The sequence below is a fragment of the Hippoglossus hippoglossus genome, chromosome 20 (genome assembly GCF_009819705.1).
Source record: "Hippoglossus hippoglossus isolate fHipHip1 chromosome 20, fHipHip1.pri, whole genome shotgun sequence".
NCBI lineage: Eukaryota > Metazoa > Chordata > Actinopteri > Pleuronectiformes > Pleuronectidae > Hippoglossus > Hippoglossus hippoglossus.
Window position 1 is genome coordinate 8,988,240 of NC_047170.1, and position 26,971 is coordinate 9,015,210.

The 26,971-nt window shown below is 44.1% G+C and overlaps 1 protein-coding gene across 5 annotated transcripts in view; it reads left to right on the top strand.

Annotated features, from left to right (window-relative positions):
• The window catches only part of zfhx4 (zinc finger homeobox 4), an 86,860-nt gene extending 70,057 nt beyond the window's left edge, over positions 1-16,803 (top strand). For 4 of the 5 annotated variants that reach the window (XM_034573043.1, XM_034573042.1, XM_034573044.1 and 1 more), the window contains exons 8-12: positions 4,588-4,721; positions 5,961-6,168; positions 6,299-6,412; positions 6,500-11,917; positions 12,405-16,803. In XM_034573043.1, the coding sequence (XP_034428934.1) occupies positions 4,588-4,721; positions 5,961-6,168; positions 6,299-6,412; positions 6,500-11,917; positions 12,405-14,011 (7,481 nt within the window). In that variant the 3' untranslated portion in view covers positions 14,012-16,803. Of the gene's footprint in view, positions 1-4,587; positions 4,722-5,960; positions 6,169-6,291; positions 6,413-6,499; positions 11,918-12,404 lie in introns of all 5 variants that reach the window. The other variant, XM_034573046.1, reaches the window with a different exon arrangement.
• The last annotated feature ends 10,168 nt before the right edge of the window (positions 16,804-26,971 follow it).

Genomic DNA, 26,971 nt, shown 5'->3' on the forward strand with positions numbered 1-26,971 from the left:
CGGCAGCCCCACTGATCTCTACCTGCTGACAAATGTTGTGTGTTCATGTTTGACTTGTTCAGGTAGGGCTGTACCAAAATGGAATCTCACGCAAACAAGATGAGATGTTAAATATTCCATATTAGCTTGTTCACATTCATAATATCTTCAGTCTCTCTTTTTTTTATATTTGCATGCATCTTGCAAATTTGCCCAATTTGAGATGAGAGCTTTGCTCTTTTTCTGTCTCTCAATGATGAGATTAAAATATATTAAATATATTAGCATGTTTAATTACGAGCCTGCAGCAATTCCTTTGTGCATGTGTGTGTGTGTGTGTGTGTTTTCTGTGTAATGACAGCTTGTTGAATGTCTCAGACGATTTGTCAAATGTGACAAGGCCACGCTCATATTTATCTCTCATGAGCGTACAAGCCGGAGATGGAACAGAAAGGAAGGGTAGTCATTAAAAATCACAAACTACAAGGCAGCTGTTGTTTAACCATCTCTCTCTTCCTCTCTCCCTCTCCATCCGACTATGTCTCTCCCTCTCTCGTCTCCCTCCATCCCTCTGTCTCTCTCTGGGCCTTTGTCAAATCGGACACACTTCACTCCGTCACAGAGGGTGACTGTGTTTGTTGTCACACTCACAGCTGAATGACGCACCCCTCTTGAAGGTGTAGGGTATAAATACAGCAGAAAGCTATATGGTGAACTTCCCTCTCCTCAGCGGAAACAGGAACTGTTTCGTAACCATGGTTACTCCCAAATTAAACATGCTCCCAACATCTCATTTATAGCTCCGCTGCTTGTTTTCTGCAAAAGTCCCTGTTATTATCATCTGTTTGACAATATTAAATCCCTGTCTTAGTTTGAGCAGTTTCTGATTGTGCGGCTAGTCGAACAGAATTTGTACGGAGTGTGTTGTGTGACGAACACAACACAGGCGTCGCACGTGGTCAGTATGTCAGCATCGATGCAGACTCGCTGTTGGGGTTTTTTTATAACCCACTTCCATTCCCCACTAATTGGTTTGGGATGGCACTTAATGTGGTGGACCCTTCCCATGAACGCACAGACGGAGTGGAAGTGGGTGTAGAGAGGGTGCAGGGGGGGGGGCGGTTTGAGAGAGAGGGCCTCTATCTCTCCGTCTCTATCTCTCTCGGCCTCTCTCTCTCCTCCTCCCCTCCGGCTAGATCTGGACCTGCTGAGTGCTTCAGTGGGAGTTTGGGGTTCAGAGTGTGTTGCTGTAATGTTATCAGGTGACCGGGGGTCAGCCTAATGCGTAACCTCGGAGCACCAGGCCAGTAAATCATGCCGGCCGGCCCACCCTGGCCTGTTTTGGCCGGCTCTCCTCCCTAGATTTACTGCTCCGTAACCTTAGCCAGTCTGCCAGGGCTCAGGACAGCTAAATTGAATACTAAATCCAAGCTGCCGCCACCCAGCCTGCTCCTTCTTAATTGACAGCCCCCTCCACCCCACCCTCAACCACCACTCTCTTCTCTATGTTTCTGGGGTTTTTTATTTTCATGAAATGAAATGTCAGGAATGGAATCTGCTCGTTCTGTGGCTTGTAAATGAAAGAAAGAGGCGAAAAGAAGATTGCAATAGGTGCACGGCGGTTATTTTTTGAAAAGCCCATAGCGAGACGCGGCCCTGATGATGTCGTTGATTTCACCTGAAGTCATAGTTTGAGAGATATAAGGATTCAATTACGTGCTTGTTTGTGTGAAAATCTCATTTGCTTGGTTCAGTTTGCACAAAATGTCTTACCCTTTCCAACACAAAAGGGCAGATTCTAAAATAGATCCACGGGAAAAGCATTAGCTACGATGGCATTGTTGGTCGTCCTGCGTTTTGAGGAACAATTTGAGACAGAAATATCCGGAGGTGTTTAGAGCTCTGGGCTTCTGTGTCCGTCTCTACCATGTATTTTTTTTTTTTTTTTTTCCTGTTCTTCCCTCTTTTTCCTCCACACCTCTCCCTCTGTTGCGACTCTCCATTTGAGCGCCCGCATGCGTGTATACAAGTGTGTGCGCCGCTCCCTAAACATCATTGACAGTCGCAAATAAAGATGGGTGGCGAGTGTGCCGCTCTCTTCCCCCTGCAATGCAAAAGGGGGGTTGAGTGTCATAAATCACCTTTTGATTTATCTAATCAAGCAAGGTCCTGCCGCGTGCAGACATTTGTCATTGGCAGAGTGGGGCTGGTGGTGTCAGGTTTATTCTGCCCCTCCGCTTCACTGGGCTGCAGCTGGTGGAGCCCAACGTCGGGATGAAGGGATTGGGGGGGGGACAGAAAGGAGGAGAAAGAAAAAAAAAGGACACAGTCATTAAGTGTAGGGTGCAGACTTTGAGACAAAGGAAAATGAGAGGATAGTCCACTGATCCTGTCTTTTTCTCCGACCCGCTCTCTCCCATTGTTTCTGTCTAATTATTTCAGCTATTGAGGGCAGGGATAGGAATCCATCTGCAGACGGAGGGATATTTAGATTTTCTCTCGTAAATTTATAGATTGGGTTTGAATTCTATTGGCCATTGTATTTATTTGTGTTACATGTGATTGTATCTTTTGGAACACAATTACATTCCTCAAAATAACTATTATCCACTCACAGGACTTTCCATTTAAAGTTCCTAAGTGTCCACGCAGAGAGCGTTCAGGGTTAACCAAATGTTTTTCACTCTAAAGTGATGATGAAAACACGACTTTGCACTGGAAGGACAGATCTTCAGTTTGCACACACACACAGGCTACACAAATACATTTACATTCAAAATGACAGTAATCAATGGTGATGTGCGGGCTCTCTCCCCCCCGCCGCATTGTAAATGTGTTTGCAGTCTCTTGTCCGACAATCGTCTCATCTCTTTTTTTTTGGCGGGGATGTAATTTAGTTGCAAATTGACTGCAGGACGGAGGCAAAAATTGAAAGTTGAAATTAGAAATGGTTATAATAAATACGGGAGGCGGGTGCAGGCTTTGGAAAAGGTCAGGTGATATGATAGGTGCTCGCAGCCTGGACCATTCTGACCAATGGGGTGTCAGCGGCCTGTCATGAAGTACACAATATACACACACATGTGCACACCCACATCCACACAGGCCCTGCAGGGGCCATCGCAGGCAGTGGAAGACGAGATTACCTCGCTTTTCTGAGCTGCAGAGCAATTCTCGGATGTTCTTGGAAATTCACATTGTGACCATGTGTTTTTTTCTTTTTCTGCCCCCCCCCCCTCTCTCGCTCGCTCGCTTTCTTCCTTTCTTCCCTTCCTCGCTCTCTCTTGTCACTTTCCTTGACAGGCCAATATTTCAGGCTCCAGATATAGGGGATTACAAATAAAATAAGTGGAACGCCTACTTAATGCAACAGAATTAAAATGCATGAACGGGCCAGAGGAATTGATATGCGCCCAATACAAACACGAGCCACGAAATAATTTGAAATACAAAATGTTTTTTTTCAACCCCCCTCTCCATGTATCAGTGCTTTGATTTCCCTTTTTTTCTATTTGTGCATCTAGCGTGAAGCGTTGACTCGCAAGAGTGAGGCTCACATATTGCCTTGAGTGACCAGACAAGGGGAGGGGAGGCAGGAAAGGGGGGGTGATGGCTTAGGGAGAGAGGGAGGAAGAGAGCAGGGAGGGAGACTTGCTGTTGTTGTGTCTTTGTGTTTGTGTGGGTAAATTGCAGTGGCAGGAGTAAAGCAGAGCCTGCATGGCTTGTATCTTAGGATGAGGCTAATGAAAGATTTATCAGCGGCTGCAGCATTTATACAACCAGAGGCTGATCTCTCCACATTGAGCCCCGCTGTTAACGTCACACACGCTTACACGTGCGCACACAAACAGACACACACACAAGCGCCATTGCTACTGTACCACCAGCCGTGACCGAGCCCCCGAAAATTTAGCATCTTGTACAGACAGAGGAGTTGTTGAGGCAGCTGGGGAAATGTATATGAACTAATGAAGTGTATAATATTACCATAACATTTAATGTATGTCGTGCTGTGATAATGAGCTTGCCGGAGTTTTCTCCATTTCACATTTCCTCGGGGCAGAAACACATCAGTGTACATGAATGTGAATAACACAGTCCACGCTTGTCTCCGTGCTTATGTTGTCTTGTTGTCAGATCATTTTTCAAATCATCGCCCATGTCCCACTGAATATTAACTTTGTACTCTTGCGATTTACTCTATTATGTGTGCATCAATCGTCTATTGACCATTTTGTGATCTAACATGGCCCCAAAATGTTTAAATGCATTAATTAGATTGGCAGTTTTATTTACTTGGTATATTTTAAATGCTCCTACTCCACTGCATGTGTGATCTATGGGATACTTTACATCAATGTTCTTAATCCAGTCAATTATAATTTTCAAAATGTCATTCTGCTTTTGAGCTCATTCCAAAAAGCTCAATAAAAACACCTCCATTGTACTTTTGCAGCTTCTAAACTGTTCTAAAAAAAGATTTGCTGTAAACATATCTCAGCATACATTACACAAATGCACACACAGTAATAATAACTGTTTAATTCATGAAAGACATACATTTTTAATGCGCCACAATCTCTGTCTGTGTCTCCCTTGACCTGCCAGGAGTGATCGCCATGTCCAAAGAGGTTACCGGACCGAATGCTACGGTGAAACATTCCCTCCCGCCGGATCGACAAATTGAAAGCCCACCAAAGAGGCCAAAGTCTGCTGAGGGGAAGACCTCTGCCAATGAGCAGGTAAAAAGTTTGTGAGAAACCGCCGAGCAAGAATCTCAAAGAGGTTACCGGTCTTGTTCCTAGAAATTCAAAGACGGGTGTGTTCTTGCAGATCCTGAGAGCGTTTGAGGTGCACTGTGGGTAATCATTTCACCTCGCTGGAGAAAATGCACGTAGGTTTTAGTGCTTAGCGCGCGTATATTTCAAGTGGACATCTGGCAATTCATATTCCAAATACATGTTGCAGTCTGATGTTGGATGCACATAAGGCTAATGACTAATGAGGCAAGTTCTTCATAAGCACTAATTAAATCTAACCTTCACCGTGACTGTGGGATGAGCTAATGGGAAGATACTTATGAACTCTAAGAAGCAAAAATGCTAAGCTAAGCATTAAGCAACTGCTGAAGCCAGCTTTCTACGCAAGGGTTAAACGCAGCCCAACATTCCCTCCCTGACAGAGCTTTTTAGCATCAAGCACAGTGGGCCAGTCTTTGTGTGCTTAAGTGGAATACCTGCACTTGCCTTAAGCCTCCCTCCCTTTGCTTCTTTCCCCCTTTTGCATCTCTTTAAATTATATGTGTTTTTAAATTAGATTATGAAGTATTAGCTTGTCTGGTTCTGGGCCCTGCGAGGAGGGAGGACTTAGTCATTTCAGAAATGGATTCTATTAAGACAGGTGGTGGGGAGGCAGCTATGTTCAGAGTACTCCCTGTAATGAGGGCAAGGCGTAGCTGGGGAGAGTACACACCTTTGTCATCTGTAATCTCCTGATTAGAAATTCTGGGCAATCGTGTTTTCTGTTAATAAAATTGTATGAGTTGAGACTTAAGTGAATTACATGAAACATGGCTGATCTACATTTTCAGTTTGAAAGTGGGCACGGGGGGGGGGGGGGGGGGGGGGGGTGTGTGTGGTGGGATGAGGTGAGTGGGCAGTGAACAATAGAAAAGCTCTGTATAGAGCCACTTTGAATTTTGCAAATAATTGTTGATTGTCACCCCAACAGTGCAGGGGAGAGGATTCTTGCATGTCTTCATCAAATCCTTGTTTGTTTTTATAAAGTTATTAAGTTATAAAATTATAAAGTGAGGTCTTGTCATTTCTCTAGTGAGGCAGACAGGGGACAGCAGGCTTTGCTAATAACAGTGCAGAACAAGATAGAGAACTACTAAGGAAAAATCATTCCTGCTCTTAAACAAATTTTTAGATTTGTTTTCTTGAAAATCATTTCATCATATCTCCACTCTCTTATTTTAGGTTCAGCAGTGTCCGTATTGCAACTACAGCAGTAAAGATGCCAACCGTATGCAGCTCCATGTGATGTCCCAGCATTCCATGCAGCCAGTTATCCGCTGCCCTCTGTGCCAGGATGTCCTGAGCAACAAGATTCACCTGCAGCTGCATCTCACACACCTTCACAGTGTGGCTCCTGACTGCGTAGAAAAACTTATTATGACGGTATGTGGTAATAATGATTATTATTAAGATATTTTACGTGTGTTCGGTTTTTACAATAAGTGTTTTGTATCCTGGTGGGGACTTCAGCTAAATTGATATAATAATAAAGAAATTGTTTTGGTCTTGATAGGTCGTTGGACCTGACACAGCAGCACCAAATAATGTTATGCATCCCCAAACTGGACAAGACAAAGGTCTATCTCTGATGGATTCCTCTACCTCCCTGACTGATGGGTGTGGAAAATCTCAAGGTGAGCAGAGTATGATACTTTGTCATGTATCAGGAAAAAAGTCAACAATACAGAGCATTGTACTTCAAATTGTATTTCTACTTTTAGGAAACATCGCAAAGGATGAGCTGACCAGTCAAGAAAAGAATGAATTGGACCCTCAGGGTGAGGAAGTCAAGCCCCCAAAGGAGGCCTCAGAGGCCCCAGACTGGAAGAGAGCCAGTGGGTTAGGACATGATAGCAAGTCCCCTGATACCCTTCAAGACCATCTCAGTGAGCTCCAAAGACTCCAGCAGCAACAACAGCAGCTCTCGGTATCTGATCGTCATGTCTACAAGTATCGTTGCAACCACTGCAGCCTGGCCTTCAAGACAATGCAGAAGCTTCAGATACATTCCCAGTACCATGCCATCAGAGCAGCCACTATGTGCAGCCTTTGCCAGCGCAGCTTCAGGACATTCCTGGCCCTCAGGAAGCATTTGGAGAATGGACATCCTGAACTTAGTGAAGCTGAAGTTCAGCAACTAATAGGAAATCTCCCAACGAATGGAGATATCACTGAGAGTGAGGCCAGGGCCTTAGAGGAAGCTCAGGCCTTTGAACATGACTTGGACAAAGATGATGACATTGACCAGGAAGAGAAGCCCAGTCCTACGGGAAGTGACAGTAGCTCTCTGCTTGATGACATGGGAGCAGAACCTAAGCGGACCTTACCATTTAGAAAAGGGCCCAACTTTACAATGGAGAAATTTTTGGACCCCTCTCGTCCTTACAAGTGCACAGTATGTAAGGAGTCCTTTACCCAAAAGAACATCTTACTAGTCCACTATAATTCAGTTTCCCATCTGCATAAGTTGAAGAAAGTCCTTCAAGAAGCATCAAGTCCTGTCCCACCGGAGACAAGCAACAGCACTGATAACAAACCATTTAAATGCAATATTTGTAATGTTGCCTATAGCCAAAGTTCAACACTTGAAATTCATATGAGGTCAGTACTCCACCAGACCAAAGCAAGAACAGCCAAAACTGAAATGAGCAGCAGCAGCAGCATCTCTGGTACTAGTGGTCCAGTCCCTGCAAAGAGTCCAGCACCAAGCACACAAGGAAATGGCAGCAACTCAGATGCTGCTAGAAGTGGTACACCCTCTGCTAACAAAGAAAACACTGCGGATCCCAAAGAAGCTAACAGCAGCAACAGTAATAAACAAATAACTACTGACCATATTTCCGCACAGGCAAGTCACCAGTCAGCGCAGGCCTCAGCCCAACTGCAACTGCAGCTTCAGCATGAGCTCCAGCAACAAGCTGCTTTCTTCCAGCCTCAGTTTCTTAATCCAGCTTTTTTCCCCCATTTTCCAATGACCCCAGAAGCACTTCTACAATTTCAACAACCACAGTTTCTTTTCCCCTTCTACATCCCAGGAGCGGAATTCAACATGAGCCCAGAACTTGCGCTGCACTCAGCAGCAGCTTTTGGAATGCCTGGCCTTACTGGATCATTCCTAGAGGACCTGAAGCAGCAGATGCAACAGCAGCACCAGCTGCAGCAGGCTCAGGCACAGCAGCAGGCTCAGCAGCAGCAGCAGCAGCAGCAGCAGCAGCAGCAGCAAGCCTCTCAGAAACAGTCTGAAATGCATCGACATAAAAACCATCAACTGCAGAACCACAAACCCAAAATGGAGTCCAGCACTGTTTCAATTTCAGAAATTCAAATGTCAAGAGAGGCAGAGGACCACTTAGAAAAACAAGAAAACAGAGCAAAACTGGAAAATGGAGGCGATTCATTAGGTGATGTTGGAAAAGACAACAAAGATTCTAAAAGGTCAAAGTTCTCAGAGCCAATGATTCCCCCTCCACGTATTGTGTCAGGAGCAAGGGGCAATGCAGCCAAAGCACTTCTAGAGAACTTTGGATTTGAGTTAGTCATCCAGTACAATGAAAACAGACAAAGAAACCAAAGGAAAAACAAAGAAGGAGGTGAAAATGCAGAAATGAACAATGATAAGCTTGAGTGTGGAATGTGTGGAAAGCTCTTCTCCAATATGCTTATTCTCAAAAGTCACCAGGAACATGTGCACAGTCAATTTTTCCCATATGTGGAGCTTGAAAAGTTTGCCCAGCAGTACAGAGAGGCTTATGACAAACTCTATCCAATAAACCCTGCTTCACCTGAGACTCCACCACCGCCGCCTCCACCGCCTCCTCCTCCTCCGCCCCCTCCTGCTCCAGCCCCAGTGACAGCTCCACAGCCTCCATCTACATCAATGACCAAGCCCCAAACCCCAGTACCTTCACCGGCTCCTGTTTCCCACCAGACCCAGCACCAACCCTCTCACCAGGCACCACCATCCCAGCCACCACCCCCTCCTCCAACACCCTCTGCCCCACCTGCACCACCCCAAGTACAGCTTCCCGTTTCCTTGGATATGCCCCTTTTCTCACCTCTAATGATGCAGTCTGTCCAGCACCCAGGCCTGCCCCATCAGCTGGCCCTCCAAATGCCCTCAATGGACTGTCTTTCCTCTGACCTTACACAGCTTTGCCAGCAACAATTGGGTCTTGATCCAAACTTTCTCCGTCAGTCTCAGTTTAAGAGGCCTCGCACTCGTATTACTGATGACCAGCTTAAGATCTTGCGTGCCAACTTTGACATCAACAATTCTCCTAATGAAGAGCAAATCCAGGAGATGTCAGAGAAATCTGGCTTGCCCCAAAAAGTCATAAAGCACTGGTTCCGTAACACCCTTTTTAAAGAAAGACAGAGGAGTAAAGACTCTCCCTACAATTTTAGTATTCCTCCCATTACTACATTGGAAGATATTCGAATGGAGCCCCCGCTCAGTGCCCACGAATATTACAGAACAGAGTCATCCCTCAACAAGAGGTCCTCTAGGACCAGATTCACTGATTACCAGTTGAGGGTACTTCAGGATTTCTTTGACACTAATGCCTATCCAAAGGATGATGAGATTGAGCAGCTCTCCACCGTGCTCAACCTACCATCCAGAGTCATTGTAGTGTGGTTCCAGAATGCCCGCCAGAAAGCTCGCAAGAGCTATGAGAACCAGGCAGATTCTAAAGATAATGAGAAAAAAGAGCTGACGAATGAGCGATACATCAGAACCAGTAACATGCAGTACCAGTGCAAAAAGTGCAACATAGTGTTCCCACGCATCTTTGACCTTATCACTCACCAGAAGAAACTGTGTTATAAAGATGAAGATGAAGAAGGCTATGAGGACCAGTCTTTTGAGGAATACACAGATTGTATTGAGCAAGGTCCAGTTAGGATTACCCAAGGACCTTTAGAGCCACCTAAACAGTCCCAAACAGGAACTGCCACCAGTTCTGGCTCAAGCTCCCCTGTGATGGCCTCTCCTCGTGCCAGTTTGGGGAAAATGTCCCCTAAGCCAGACATTGGCCCTGAACCTGAACCTAAACAAACTGAGACTGCCCAGTCACCAGTGATCAAGTCACTACCAGAGCCCAGACCATCTAAGGCTTCCACTCCTCAGCCACCTCCTCAGAAAGCTCCCCAGCCACAAATATCAAGACCCCATTCCCAGCCCCAGGCAGCAGCAGTGCCCTCAAGTCCACTGTCTCTGGCCCTTTCCTCACTCACAAACAGTCTACCCCACCAAATGCTTCAGTACCAGTGTGACCAGTGCAAGATTGCATTCCCCACTGTTGAGCTATGGCAAGAGCACCAGCACATGCATTTCTTGGCTGCCCAAAACCAATTCCTTCATTCTCAGTTCCTTGAAAGACCCATTGATATGCCCTATATGATTTTTGATCCCAACAACCCCCTAATGGCTAGTCAGCTGTTATCTGGAGGCCTTTCCCAAATCCCATCTCAGGGTAGCTCTGGTTTGGCCTCTGCAACAGGCTCTGGATCACTGAAAAGGAAACTGGATGACAAAGACGAAAGTGGTAATGACAAAGATGGAGGAAATAGTAGTGAAGAGCAACACAGAGATAAACGTTTGAGAACCACCATTACACCAGAACAACTGGAGATTCTCTATGACAAATACCTACTTGACTCTAACCCAACAAGGAAGATGTTGGACCATATTGCACGAGAGGTTGGCTTGAAAAAGAGAGTTGTGCAAGTTTGGTTCCAAAACACACGTGCAAGAGAGAGAAAGGGGCAGTTTAGAGCTATTGGGCCCTCCCAGTCCCACAAGAAGTGTCCCTTCTGCAGAGCACTGTTTAAGGCTAAATCTGCTCTAGATAGTCACATAAGATCCAGACACTGGCACGAGGCTAAGCAGGCAGGCTTTAGCTTGCCACCAAGCCCAATGATGAATCAAGACAATGAAAGAGGAGAAAGCCCAAATAAATATAATTTCTTTGACTTCTCACAGCTGCCTACCAAGACGGAGCCAAATGAGTATGAGCTGCCTGCTGCATCCTCAACTCCACTCAAACCATCTGAAGCCCAGTTAAAAAACTTCTTAAGCCCTTCATCCTTAAAAGCTGAAATCTGCGATGAAACTGAAGGGCCTAATATTAATTCAGCAGAAGCTTCAACTTATGATCTCATTAAGATGGACTTTGATGAGACATCATCAATTAATACAGCCATAAGTGATGCTACAACTGGAGACGAGGGTAATAACAATGAGATTGAGAGCCTCACTGCCAATGGAGGAGACAAGCTGAGTGACACCAAGAGTTGCTTGGGGTCAAATTCAGATGCTGGCAATGAAAGGTTCCAATTCAGTATGGTTAGCCCTTCCCTGAGCTATTCTGAAAGAGACTGCGACTCTTATTATAGCTACAGGGATTATGAAATGGATGAAAGCAATGACAGGAGTGAGTCATCAAGCCTAGCTGATCCCAGTTCCCCCAGTCCGTTTGGGACAGGTAACCCTTTCAGCAAGTCTGGCAAAGGCAGCAATTCTGGGGACAGGCCTGGCCACAAACGCTTCAGAACTCAGATGAGTAACCTGCAACTTAAAGTCCTGAAGGCCTGTTTTAGTGACTACCGAACTCCCACAATGCAAGAGTGCGAGATGCTGGGCAATGAGATTGGACTCCCCAAGCGTGTTGTCCAGGTGTGGTTCCAGAATGCCCGTGCTAAAGAAAAGAAGTTCAAGATTAACATTGGAAAGCCATTCATGATAAGTCAAGGCTCACCGGAGGGGCCAAGGCCTGAGTGTACCTTGTGTTGTATAAAGTACACTGCCCGGATGTCTGTCCGAGACCACATTTTCTCCAGACAGCACATCGCCAAAGTGCAAGAAACCCTGGGAAACCAGGTGGATAGAGAAAAGGACTACCTAGCACCAACCACTGTTCGTCAGCTGATGGCCCAGCAAGAGATGGACCGGATGAAGAAAGTTGGTGATGTACTTGGCCTGCCTGGCCAGCAGCAACTGACTTCGTTGGACAACAATAATGCACTTCATGGCCTCAGTCTACCCTCAGGCTACCCAGGGTTATCTGGCCTACCACCCGTGCTACTTCCTGGGGTCAATGGGCCATCATCACTTCCTGTTTTCCCACCCAACACACCTGGTGAGTTAGTATGACGAACAGAAAAAAAATATTAAATAGACTACAAGCTTTATGAACTGAGCTTTATCATGCACTATTTTATTCTACTGTACTACTGTTTATTCTGTATCACAGTGGTGTTTGTCAAAAAGTCTTATTTTTTAAAATATTTTAAAATGAAAAACGGTGGGACTTAGTGCATGCATATTGTCAGCATCAGAGTTGACCTGCTAATTGATAATTCAGAGATTTTTTTTTTTACAACAAATGTATCTATATCATAACTTTTGTTCATGTTTGTTTTTCCCCTTATTGTAGGTTTGGTATATTTATATTGTAATATATTGGCAGATTGAAATTATCATAAAGCGCATGGGAACAGTTTTGATCCATAACAAAATCTTAATGAGCCAGTGACAAATTTAACAACTTTATCTTAAACAATTTCCATTGGGATTGATTATTCAAATATTGAACATTTCCATATTTATATACCACTGTATTTCAGCTTTAGCGTCTCCCGGTGCTGGCATGCTTGGGTTCCCTACACCAGCCACCCCCTCTCCTGCCATGTCTCTCAGCACTACCCCAACCAAGACTCTTCTGCAGACTCCTCCTCCTCCTCCACCTCCTCCTCCTCCTCCTGTTCCCTCCACACCTTTGGCAGCAGCAAATCATACAGAGCAGCAAGGCAAAGACACAGAGAGAGACCGCAGCAAGAAATCAGGAGACAAGTCACTGCAGATGAAGGTGAAGGAACAAGAGAACGAGAGCGGCTCACGCCCTGAGACCCCCAGCATGGCTAAGAAAAGGGAGAAACAACGTTCTGCTCCAGGGAAACCAGGAAATGAGACTGCATTGGACGCGACACAGCTTCAGGCACTTCAGAATGCTCTTGCGGCAAGTGATCCCACCTCTTTCTTGGGGGGGCAGTTCCTGCCCTATTTTCTCCCTGGATTTCCCAACTGCTTCTCTCCCCAGCTTACTAGAGGGGTCCAAACAGGGGGGTACTTCCCACCACTGTGTGGAATGGAAAACCTGTTTCCATATGGCCCGGCAGCAGTCCCACAAGCTGCCATGGCAACTGGTCTCTCCCAGACCGCTCTCCTGCAGCAGTACCAGCAGTACCAGCAGTCCCTTCAGGATTCACTGCAGAAGCAACAACAGCAGCAGCAGAAACAACTAGAGCAACAGCAGAAACAGCAGAAGAAGCAGCAGCAGCAGCAGCAGCAGCAGCAGCAACAACAGCAGCAGCAACAGAAACCACCCCCTGTGAAGACACCCCAGAGCATACAGAGCACCACCACTAACTCTTTCAAACCAAAAGATGCTATAGATGCTAAGGATGAAACCAACAAAGGCTCTTCAAAAGAAAGCACAAAAGAAGATCCCAAAACAGATACCAAAAGTACCATGGATTTTCCAGACGCTTTTATTGTACCGTCCGTCAAGCATGAGTTTATATGCAGGAAGTGCCAGATGATTTTTGCTGATGAAGATTCAGTGGTGCGTCATCAGAAGTCCTTCTGTTACTTCGGACATCCTTTTACTGACCCGCAAGAGACAGTGCTTCGAAAGGCAGTGAGCAACTACACTTGTGTTGCCTGCAATGTGGTTGTTAACGGGAATGAAGCACTTGGCCAACATCTTCAGTCGAGCTTGCACAAAGAGAAAACAATCAAACAAGCAATGAGAAATGCCAAAGAGCATACTAGATTATTACCTCACTCTGTCTGCTCCCCTACTCCTAACACCACATCTACCTCGCAGTCTGCAGCTTCTTCTAATAACACCTTTCCTCATCTCTCTCGCTTGTCCATGAAGTCCTGGCCAAATGTCCTGTTCCAGGCCAACACAGCCCGGAAAGCTGCTTCCTCCTCCCCGTCTGCCTCTCCTCCTCCCCCCCTCTCCTCACCTTCAACGGTTACCTCAACTTCCTGCAGCACCTCAGGGGTTCCAACCTCACTACCCACCGAGAGTTGTTCAGATGAGTCTGACAATGAGCTAAGCCAGAAGCTGGATGATTTAGAGAACGCGTTGGAAGTCAAGGCTAAGCCGGCCTCTGGCCTAGACGCGAGCTTCAGTAGTATCAGAATGGATATGTTCAGTGTGTAGGAGTGACAAAAGGATCCCTTGCTTAAAGAAAAAAATAAGACTTTTTAAAACTGCAGTTCCAAAGTCTCTCTTAACCCAAAAAATTACAGTACCAAATGATTGACTCAGGATTGTTTTTCCCATATTGATATGCTGGCAAGATATTGATTGATTTTTGTTATGGACAGAACTGTTGCAGATGCTTGACTGAGCTTATATTGTATACAAAAACAAGGAGTAGGAAAAAATCCCACAGGCTCCCTTGGGGAGCTTGTTTCAAGCCAAAAACTCTCACGATAGCAAATTGCACCTCAGCTGGATTGTTTTCCAAATGCTAGCATGTACTGTATGGGATGACGATCCAGAACCCTCAAAGAGAATCTCTCTTAGTTTAGATAGGTGTAATTCAGTAGCTTTAAATTCTCAGGTCAGAACATAACATTTCTCATTTGTTAAAGCAGCAACAAGCCTGGGTACACTTGGCTTATAACCAAAACATGTCAAGCTTTATCGGACGCATTTCCTTGATGTGTATAGAGTACCAAGAGACAATATTACTGTTACAATGGACGATGTGCATATCCTTTTAGTTTTGCCCTACAAAGACAGTATGGTTTTGCCACTGAGGGAATATAGAATGGTGAAGTAAATGTGTATGATGCCCCTGTGTTTGCCAGTTTGTATTTCAACAAGCTGTATCTATTTCCCGCCCCATTTTTTCCTTTTTTTCTTGTAGTATATACTAATCTGTGCCAACTCTTACCTTCTCACTTTACCTCTGCTCACACCCTTTTCTGAAGAGGTAATAACTCTAGTTTTGATAGACTCTCTCGGATTATGTGAATATAACATTTTTCATTTGTGAATTGCTGTACTGTTACGGTACCTGCTTGTGTCTGGACTATAGTGCACTTACTTTGTTTTTGTTTGACTTTTTATTATTTGAGTAGGCCATTTGTTAATTTAATAGATTTTTTTTCCATTTGTATGTATGTATGTTTGTATTTTAATTATTATTTGTGTCTATTGCAGCAGCATATTGGTCCATATTTGTTACAGGATTGATGCCTAACAATCTAGAGACCTATTTAATAATTGGTGCATCCATGAAAGCAGTACTGTATACTTGAAACTGTTAAGGTACAAGTTGGTCACAATGTTAAAAAAAGGTATGAACATTTACGTTTGAAAATATGCTGCTTTAAAAGGGGGACAACAGCATTTGTGTTGTATATTAAAAAACCTTTTCCTGTACTTGTAGGACTTAAAACAGTGTTACACGTATACACAGACATTTATCGCATAGGTTGACGTCCTCCCATCGATTCTCTGGGCACTTCTGATGATCTACAGTTAAAGTCAACATTTTCATTTTTCCACATTTAGTGATTTCAACATTGCAAAGTATTACCTTACAAAGTTTGCTGCTACTGTGTAATGTTATTTTGCTTGCCATACATTCTCTCAACTTTCTACCAGACAAGATACTGATCCATTAATTGCTTTGCTTTGCTACCTTTTATTATTTTATGTTATTTTGTTATTTTGCTGTGGAACTAAGAATGTGAAAGCTGTCAAAGGGTGTTCAATTTTTTACGAATCACTTTCTAGTTTGGTAATTGAAACCAATGTGATTCATTCCAAAGTAACAGAAGGCTATTTGTATGAAAGAAAAAGGCTTGTGAACAAAGAAAGCTAAGCTGTTGTACATATTCGTAGTTGGCTGTGCATGGTACAAATTTATTAATATGAAGAAATGCAAAAATGTATTGCTTTTGGTATTTCCTATTCTGAGATGAGCAAGTAGCATGTAATGCAACTGTTTGACAGGTTAAATCAAATCATGCTTAGTTATTGTTTCAAACAATGAAATCAAGTAACATTTCCTTTTATGTTTTATTATTGTAAAGGTGTTTTTTTCAAAGTTTTAAAGCAAAATGTCAGACTTTAATTTTCTGCGTGAGCTTTTAAATGTCATTTTTTTGGATTTTTAGTATTTTAACATTTACTTTAATCCTGAAGACACTTTTCGATTGTGTTTCATAAGAGACATCCTGGCCTCCCAAGGTGCAATTCTGCCATTGTACAAACATGAGCGACTGTCCGGATTCCAAAGGCTTTCACAACTCTGGCTTTTTGCCTTTCCCCACTCTGTGGCTCAGCATTAAAAGACTGAACTGTCAGCTAGCATCATGTGCTAAGATGTTAGCCTCAGACAGGACGCTTTCCACACCAAGGACTGGTAAAAGCTAACAAACCAACAAAAAGGATGGTCCAACAATATAACTGTACATAGATATTGCAACTGCACAGCAGCCAAAAAGAAAAAAAAAAAGAACTTTTTAAAAACAAACGGATGGATTGTGTCATGTTTATGGGGACAGCCTTCAAAAGGTTGAAATTGGAATTGTTCTTCTGGATGTCAAAGGGATTTTCATGGCGCAATCATATCCTACACAATATGTACTCTTCAACATCTGGGTTACATAGGAAATGCACCCTGAGGTTTTAATAAGAAGAAGCCCCTATGGCTAAAACTTTAAATAAACTAAACCAAAAAATGTTATTGATGTTTTATATATAGAGAGTAGTCGCATTAGTTTTTGTTACTGTACTGTTTGAGGTCTCAACTGTACCGTATCACGGTAATAACATGGTTTTGAAACCGTTTTTTTTATTTTGTCACAGACCTGTTGTCATAGTTGAAATTGACGTTTATTGTAGATGGTATTTGAACAACTTCTGGAAATAGTTCATCAAGTATGTTTGTTGCTCATTGTTGTGATACATTAAAAACTGTATCTGCAAACCAGCCTGGTCCCATCAAATATTCTTTATTTCATTTTCAGTTGGTTCCACACACCTCATTCATGACATTTTGCAACACAAAAAAAAAAAAGAATTGCATTTGGCTGCCGATCACGTCTGGCAATGCTTAAAATGTCCATTTCCATAAATGTTCTCTTTATCTCATTATGCTTATTGTCGTTTAGTTACAGTATATTGTTTGGTTAGCCATTTAAAATTCAAACAGTTTACATTTATATTACAATTTTAATATATGTTTGTGAAGCTTTTATACATGATAACTTTTCAAAGCAGCTCTAGATGAGAGCAACATTTTAGATCGAAGCTGACAATCAAACATTTCAAAACAAGTTTTTGTTTTATGTTATTACATTTTGGATAAAGGAAAATGTTATGTATCGTGTCAACATCCCTTCAATAATTGTCATGTCAGTCACAGACTAAAATTCTAAATCACAAAATGGGTATTTCCCATCATTATGCTTTTTGTGGTAATCTGACTCTAAGCAGATGCAGGGATTAGGTTTTGAAGTGTCTGCTAATCTGGATCTGATCAGGTGCCACTCTGCAGCGCTGCCATCATCGGGGGAAACATCCACAATAACAAATCAAAAGCATAGATAAACAAGTGTATGCTCACGTGGGAGGGCAAAGAACATCTGCTGTTCCCTACAACTCCACTAGTGGATCTTCTTGTCATTGTACGGCCCGCGCTGATGATGTTGAACAGAGTGAATATCACTTACTGAAGCAAAGCATCGCGAGGCCAAAGCATTTTTTTGCATAAATTTCCCAGTCGATAAATAGATAAATAAGAAATTGTGTTTTGTTGTGCCGATTATAAACCGCCTTTATTCTTGAGAAGCAGAATTGACGCCAAGTCGAGACGGCAGGGTGACTTTTAAAAGCTGAGGTCGACAGATGCTGTCACATTAAAAATTGCACCTCAGGAAGACCTCAACACAATACATCACGCCCTGCCAGCGCGACGCGTCCGCCACCGGTGTCAGGGTCACGGAGAAAGCCGACATTCGCAAGTCGTTAAATCCACCTAATGAAATTTCACAAGGACATCAAAAAATGAAGGGGAAGATGAGGATCTTTTCACTCGGGCACAGTCGGCTGTGGCCTTTATTGTTTCGCTCAAACACTGAAACAGCCGCAACATGTAAAAGCTTCAAAAACAGCTTCTTTTCTGCCCCCCCCCCCCCCCCCCACACCTACCTCCTTCTGACTTCACCCCTCGCCCTTGACTAATGCGCTGCTGAATGGTCCTTTCCCGTTGCTCAACCTTAAAGTGCAGCCGCTTGCCGAGACAGCCCCCCCCCCCCTCCCCATACTATGGAATTGAATTGTGTTTGACCTTTGTGGAGTAAAATGGCTGAAGGCCTTTCATTTTTCTGGCCTTCTCTGTGCCTAGAGGAAGGACCTCTTTACACTGCGTGTTCACTGTGGTCTGTCCGTTATTCAATGGGTGAATGAACTATGCACAGTGAATACGCACAATATTCGTTTATTGTTTACAAGTTCTGACTGTTTATTGGTCCAAGGAAATGTAAAATCTTTAAAAAAAAAGAGCTATTTTAATATAACTGTATTTTAGGGGCCACCCAATTCCACCGCCTAACTGCACTGTCCTAGAATAAAAATGCCCTCTGAAGAGAAGAGTAGTTCAGACACAGCTTTGCTAAAGAGGCCACAGCAGTGAGCGGTCTTGCCCTGAATACACGATAAAAGGTTTACTGTAAATTCTAAATGGCGTTTTCTGCAACCCATACATCACTCATGACCATTAGGTTCCACCCTCACTGCACAGTGTACCCTTCGAGCCACGGCTCTCCAGATGATACAGTGCAGAGGCTGCAGAGGAGGCAGATCTGGCTTTGAATAGCCTGCAGCCAATGGATTTTCTCTGGATAATACAATGTTTGGGACAGAGAGGCAGGGATTAGTCCAGACATACATCCACCACCCCCCACATGCCCAATCTAATTAGACTGGAATCAGTTTAAGATGAAAGCAAGCCCCAGCATCACCGCACTAAATACTGGAATTAGTATTCCCCGCATGGGAATTTAATGACGGAGACCGAAAATCCAATCACATTCACTCCCAGTTTAGACCCTCATGCATCGGGGGCCTGGACAATGACGAAACGAAAGAACAACAACAATGATTTGTCTGTCAATAGATATTGACCAGCTTCACATTTGAGGCCTCTCGCGTATCGGCGTTACGATGTTGTCATCGTTTAACGAGGATAAACAGCTTATAATCAGATATTTAGACAGTCTGTCTCTGATGTAAACCTTTGTCACACTCTGACTCTTCCAGAAGCGGCAACGCAAATTAATGCAAACAGGAGAGAGCTTGTTTTGGAGCAAACACGCCCATGTTTTCTTCTCTTTATTTACTGCTCATTGACATCACAGTCATGTATGGCTTCATCTATGGAACTCAAATCAACAGTGCAACAATACACACACGCTGCTTTGTTGTTTATTTTGGCCCGACACCAAAAAAAAGTTTTGAGGAAAAAGAGGGACTTGTTCTCGCTCATTTGTTCTCTTTCACTTAGAATGCTGCATGTGCACATAAAATCCTGGAATGGGGGGGGGATTGGTAAAGTTAGTTGTTAATCAGCTCCTCACATCAAAGCCATGATTGCTGCATAGGAATTGAAACTGTCAAATTATTGTTATCAGGCAGACAGCATCAGATCCTTTTTAGTTTCTATTATCCTGCAGACTTTGAGCCTCACATTCGCTGATAAAACGGAACACATTTTTTGCGGCGCACATTTAAATGAAACATCCTCTTGTCTCTTGACTTCATCGTGCCCTTATTATTATTTCCCCAACCTAAGTATATGCAGGCGAGGGGAACTCTATTTTAAAACTGCTAAATTGCACGCCATATTTCAGCGTCAGGTTGGTGATTAACAGCGAGGACCGGAAATAACTCCCAGCACCTGGTCTCCATCCACCACGCAATATCTCCTCCACCTGCGATTCATCCACCAAACCATTGCACCCGAGAAATCAGGAAACCATCGTCCCCCGTGAAAAAATACTCAACATGAAATCTTATTATTTATTGCTGGCTAGATTCGCGGGTACGCACCAAAAAAACCCTGTTGTTTTTTCCGCTAACAGGTGTAATGCAGCTTTAAGACTTCGTCCAACAAACTGATTCTGCAAAACTTTGAAACTTTCCACCCTCAGGAGGAAATTCACTCTGCTTTTTCACTAAATGCGGAGATAAATGTTGTTTGTTGAGCGGGCGGCGCTGGATCTGTGGGGAGCGGGACACAGCGATGTACGACAAAGGGCACAATTCTTGTAGCGATGCTTCATTTAAGATGGGAAATACATATTAACAGCATTTTCTCTGGATTAACCCAGGTGCCAACAAAGGCCGCACACAAACTAACATACGAGAAAAGGCAATATAACCTTTTTTCCCTGTATATCTTTCTTTTGGCCGTCTTGCATTTTACCGCCGCAATACATTTCATTTCCGAGGCACAAAGGGAATGAAGGAGAGTGAGGAAAATGGAGGGGGCAGGAGTACACCTGCTTTATTATTGCATTGTGGATGAAGGATACAATCACTGCTGGCATTTCCACAAGACACAGACAACTAGCACGTATTTTGAAGTGAAAGAGAAGGAGGCGGGAGGTGTGAGGGAGAGAGGGAGGCAGGCCTGAGAGAAAAAGGAAAAAGAGAGACGCAGACAGACCGACGGGCCAGCGGGCTGACGGGAGCCCGAGTGTCAGGGACGGGGGGGGGGGGTGGGGGGGGGGGGGGGGGGGGGGGGGGGGGTGGGGGGGGGAAGAGGGGAAGAAAGCAAGTGGGTGACATATACAGTGAAATGAGCAAGTGATAGAAGTGAAGTGAGAGTGAGAGCAGCAGAGAAAAGAAAGGGAGGGGCAACCTGAGAGGAATCAAACATGGGCTCCGTGCAACAGAGGTGCGTCGGCAAACGAGCATGTTATGGCAGCCCGCTGGGACTTCCCCGGCAGATCGTTTGTGCTGTTTCCCAATCTGTTCTGAGGAGCAGCGCAAGCCCCACATGGGGACGTGTGAAGGCGTCAAGATGGGATTGCTTAAGACAGATGAAACAAGGTGTTTTTTGATGCCATCTCGGGCGGACAAAAGCCTGATTTCCTGTTTTGCCTGTGACACAAAGGATGCTGTGTAGTTTGCTGAACAGTTCAAGGCTTTTTTGTTGTCGGGGGCTGTAAATAACTAAACACACGAGAGGTGAAGTTACGTTGGGGCTGGATCCACATGCCAAACACGGAAAAAACATGTGGCACATTTTCTCTCTCGTTTTTTTGGCAGGGGGGGGGTATTTCTAATGCTTTACCACCTGTAACAAACAAAACCGTCGTACAGTTCTCTCATCAGTTCCTTGCATATTTTCCTCTGGCGTGAAAACAACCCTATAAAGTGAACATTTTGGCTCCACACCCACTTAACTCTGCGCAGCCACGGCCTTTCTTTACATCCACTGGACCCCTGAAACAATAGCAACAGAGATCGACGTGTCAGACTCTGTAATATTGCTTTACATTTTAAAGGGCGCAGAGCAGCCAGGCTCAGGATTTTACAAGGCAAGTTGAGTCATCTGGGAAATAAGGGAGCAATGGAGGGGGGAATGAAGGAATTTTAGGGGGCGATGGGATACGTCTCACTCTTTTGTTCGCGTACACACACACACACACGTGCGCACGCTCAGAAATCATACCATGTGCCGCAGAAGAGCAGGCGGTGAGGAAATGGAAGCTAAATATAAAGTGACACGATGCATTCCCCAGGTCATTGGCAGGGCCCCACACCAAATCACACAGCTCCACGGCGTGTTTATCACACGTGCGCGCGCGAGACCCCCCCCCACAAGTCTCACAAAGAAAATTATAAAAGCAGCCCAAATAAGCATGCCTTGTAATTTATAGAATCACTGACGAAGGGACGAGGAGACGCATTGACATCAAATTGGCTCAGATGCCGGGGCATTCTTATGGGTCTCTTTGTGCATCAACTCAGCATCCTGGCAGGGACATTAGTAACAAAAAGCTTTTTTAATGTTGAAATGAAAATTTTAATGAGGCCCTGTGTTGCTTTTCCTCTCCGAGTCTTTAAGAGCCCTCTAAATCATTAAAACTTGCTCCTTCTTTGATTTCAAGGTCATTTGAAGAAATAAGGCAGCCTTAAGTGGCCCTCAGACCAAAAGTGGCCTATATGCCAAAGACCGCAAATGAATGTAGCCTAATGCTTTTTAATTTGCATTCATCTTTAAAAACACAGAAGAGCCATCTCAAAGTTATAATAGGCTGAGATGGCAGTTGGGGGCCCTCTAGTCATTAGTAGCAATGCAGCTCCTCTGAAATGAAGGCCTCTCTCATCTTGTTTTAACTTAAGCCCATTACTACACAGATACATTAGCCGACTGTCCATCGCCTGTTTGTCTGCATGCAACGTTTCCCGTCTGTGGGTGCCCACATGTGTTCGCAAGTGTGCACGGATCCACCTCCTTCTCCTCGCCCCGTGTGAGGAGAACACATGCGGCGTCGACGTTCAGCGAGCACACGCATGAGAATTGAAAAAAGAAAAAAAAAAAAGGAACGGGGGACCTTCGGAGGAGACGACATGCATTGTTTGTTTAATCACGTGTTATGAGATGACTCCCTGTAATTATGTTGTCATCTGCCCCGCTTCGACGCAGCAGAACTGGGCCGCCGCCGCATGCCTCGCTCCCTCGCTCATAATTCCACACTTCAAGCTTTAACGGTCAAAAGCGAGAAGTTCTCTCTCTCTCTCTCTCTCTCTCTCTCTTTTTTTTTCTTCTTCTTTCAGTCTTTCATCTTTATTTATTTTTGTAATTACACACACCGCCGTGTAGAGACTGAGACCCTTGTCTTTTTTTTGGAGCACTCACATAAAGCCCATTTGACAGGCGCTGTGTGTCAACTCCCAGTGCATATGAGAGCAGGGGCAACAGATGAACAGTTTTTACATATATTGAACTGATGAGACAGCAAATAGCAGTGTGTCCTATTAAACACAGCAACATGGCTCCTCTTTTATTTTCTCTTATTCCTACCATCCTTCTGTTTCAATTGTGCTCCACGTCTCCTTCTCCTCTCTGTTCTATTTCCTTGCCATTCTTTTCCCTCTTTCTTTATCTCTCTCTGTTCTGTGTGCGTGTTTGTGTGTGTGTGTGTGTGTGAGTGTGTGTCTCTCTGTTTCCCCCTTTTTGCTCTCTCTGCAAGGATAGGTGGTGTGTGTCTGTGAAAAACCGAACATCTCCAGTGAAATTGGTTTTCTGTGGAGAAACTGATGGATCACTTTGTGTTCCTGACGGGAGTAGGGATTGTTTATGCCATGCGGACAAATACACTTATCCGCACACACACACACACACACACACACACACACACACACACACACACACACACACACACACACACACACGCACACACACACTCATATACACACTCACACACACACACATGTATGCAGGGGTGAGAGGTAATCTAGATTGGGTGTAATCTAGATTGTCGCATTCCCAACAATAAATTATGGATTTAGAGGCAACAGCTGCAGCAGCCTTCCTCTTACCCTACATTTCCAAAGCATGCACACGCACGCACGCACACACACACACACACACACGCACACGCACACGCACACACGCACACGCACACACACATTAGCAAAATACAAATAATACAATTTTTGAGACAAATAACTTCATATGCTCAGCAAATCAGGTAGATCCATACACACACACACACACACAAGTTGGTGCTATTGACGTGCAGCTATCCTGCATCCATGATTTCTTCCCACATATGTTAAAAAGCTTGTATTATTCATTATATGGATGTTAGTATTAATCTTTAGTGCAATATACATTTTAAATTTTAGTTTCTTGTTATGTGATTGTGTTGTGAAAATGCACCGGTTTTATCCAACGGTTTGAAAAGTCAAATGCAGGATTTAAACCCATTTTCTCCCTGAGCTGTGTTATTATCACCATTTCTTTCACTTCAGCAACCTCCATAATGACAAGTGAGAAATTATTCCATTACCAACAGTCTCTCCTCCTCCTCCTCTCCTTTCACAAACATGCACATTTCACCATCTCATTCCGACATCGAAGGTGGCGTGAACACAAAAGGGTTAATTTTCCCATCATGCACATAAGGTGCTCGCTCACATATACGTGCACACGGGCTGTAGGACATTTACAAGCATTTGGAGCAAAATTTTAAATCAAAACAAAACCTCATTTTGACCATTATGTCCCGATGCTCTCCCTTGACCCGTTCACTGCTTTTTCAATTCCCATAATGTTTCATGTGCTGCCGCTCTCCAAAGAGACATGATGCCCTTCAGCACAGACACACACATCAAACGCACAAAATCATTGATTTTTTTTTACAAATGCTTTATAAACGCCTTTAATAATGATAAACACAGGGAGTGATACAAATCGTGCAAACAAATAGACATAAAAAGCTTCAATAGAGAAGTAATAGAGTTTCTGTATTGAGGAAAAATGTGTATTTAGACTTTATTATTTTTTTCTAATTGCTCAAACATATGAAGGGTTGTTTAATATTCCTATAACCTAAAAGTTGTGTCTTGTCTTGCACGAGTCAAATCACGCCTCCATTACTGTCCTGTGCAGGCGTCATAAATGACATCCTTGATTCCACCTAACGTAACATGGCCGAACAAAGGGCGAATAAAAATACACAAAAATTAGTAATGCTAACATGCAACTTCTTGTGCAGTCAGCTTGTATTAAAGTGTGTGTTGGGGGAAAAAATGTCTTTATTCATTCAGAATCAAATTCATTCCCTTTGTGTGTTTTTCCTTTTCTTTTTTTCCTTTTTTTTTTGTTCCCACTTTTTATCAGCACTCATGCAATAAGTCGAGCGGAGATGGAGCAAATGTATTCCACCCATATGTATGAATGAATGAATGAATACGATTACCAAGTCTTGGATCCTCTCAAGGACAAAGTCCTGTGTGTGTGTGTGTGTGTGTGTTTGTGTTTATCGCTGTTGTAGTTCATTTGAAAACCAGTGTTCACCTACGTCCATGTCTCAGGTTAGGATGAATGCATGCAGCTTTGAATTTGAATTTTGTGAGCATATTCTTATTTCCGTTGAGTGTGTGTGTGTGTGTGTGTGTGTGTGTGTGTGTGTGTGTGTGTGTGTGTGTGTGTGTGTGTGTAGGTGTGTAGGTGTGTGAGTGTGTGAGTGTGTGAGTGCCATTAAAGGTTCATAGTGTCTGCCGAAGCCTCACTCTAGGACTCCATTGTACTTGTTGTACCAAACAATCATAGCATTAAAAAAGGTAACTGGCCTCAGTAATGACTTAATTTCTACTTTCAATTTCAATTATTTTCATGGCTTCACGATACATCTGCCATTAAAACCAGTTTCCACTTTGAAACTCGTGGCTAATCGGCGTACTTCCTCCGCGCACACACACAAATCCCCGTCTTTCCCCGCTCCCCTCCTTCACCTCCTGAGTGGCTGTCACATTCAAATGCAGCCGTTTGCAGGTGACGTACCCAGGAAATGCGGTCCTGTGATTGTGTTGCTCCGTCTTCCTGTGGTGAGGTATAGCCCGCGACTCACCAGAATTACCAACTGAGGGGAGGAGAGAGAGAGAGAGAGAGAGAGAGAGGGGTAAAGGGAGGAGAGGTACCATTAAAATGCAAAATCACCACTGCGGTGCGGTGTGCGGCGCCTCGCTCTTTCTCCGAGGCAGCCATCTTATGATGGAACGAGTATGTGTTTGATGGTGTGTGAATGTGTGTCCGTTTCAGCCTTTGTGTGTGTGTGTGTGTGTGTGTGTGTGTGTGTGCGTGCGCGTATATATGTCTGTGTGTTTGATAGAGTGTGGAGTCTAGCTGCAGCGAGGAATGGCGAGATGGCGAAGGGTTGGCAGGCAGGTTTGTGTGTGTCTGCGTGTTTGAGTGTGTGTGTGTGTGAGTGTGTGTGAGGTAGGGGTGATAAATCAGAGCTAGGTAAAGGCTTTTTAATGCAGCGGACTCCTTTCCCAGCCTCCATCTTCTGTCAGGGCTCAGTAAAAGATGAGAGCCCCCTGGGGAACAGTACTAGCCCGCAGCATAGCAGGGCTACGCCGCAGGTCACACACACACACACACACACACACACACACACACACACACACACACACACACGGTGGCCTGACGCATAGTCACTGACTAGGCCTTGTGAATGAGTGAATACATGAATAACTGAATCTATTGAATGCATGAATATATAAATAAAACTTTCCACAGGAGCCATGTTTATTGATGAACAACCCCCCCCCCCCCCTCCAAATAAATGTGTTTTTCAAATGATTTCCAAATGATTTAGTAAATGATTTATGGCCGCTGATATTGCATTTATATCACAGAAAATATTTTTTTGTACAAAAACAGAATGGATATTCGGTTCATTTCTGCCCGTGCTCCCGAGGTCAAACAGCCTTTGTCAATGATGTGCCGCGAGTCTTGATGCGGCCCCAAGTTTCAGGGGGCTGGATATGAAAAATATGTGGAATTTGCCAACATCTGACAATACTTAGTCGGCAATATATCTCCTGTCTGATAGAAAAATGTGTTCTGAATTGCAGATACGGTTTCTTCTCTGGCATACCTTTTTAATTTGACTTTGAAAGAAAACACACCGGGGCTCCTACCCGATAGACAATCACAGCTATGACGGCTGAATGTTGTGTAAGCCCTTTGCGGATGGGGCAGAGAGGACTCCAGCAGCTTGGCGCGGGAGACGAGCACAAACACTTGAGAACATAATACTTGACAACGAGCCCAGAGTGTCAGCGGAGGGGCCCCGACGCAGAAAAACTCTGGCGTGTGTTTTGAAGAGGGTGAAAGCAGAGACTGTAAAAAATGCCAGAGAGCTGAGTCTGAATTAGAATTTCAGAACATATGAGGCCCCAATTTATGTCCATTTTTTTTCCCCCCGTGAAAATTTGTCTTTATTAAACCATGTAGCGAGGAGGGCATTGCACCGCGGCCAAACCACAACTCTAGAAAAAGTGATGTCGACAAAAAAATTGGTCTTATTTCTAGGATTTAGTTGAGATAGGGGGGGAAAAAGTCATCATATAATA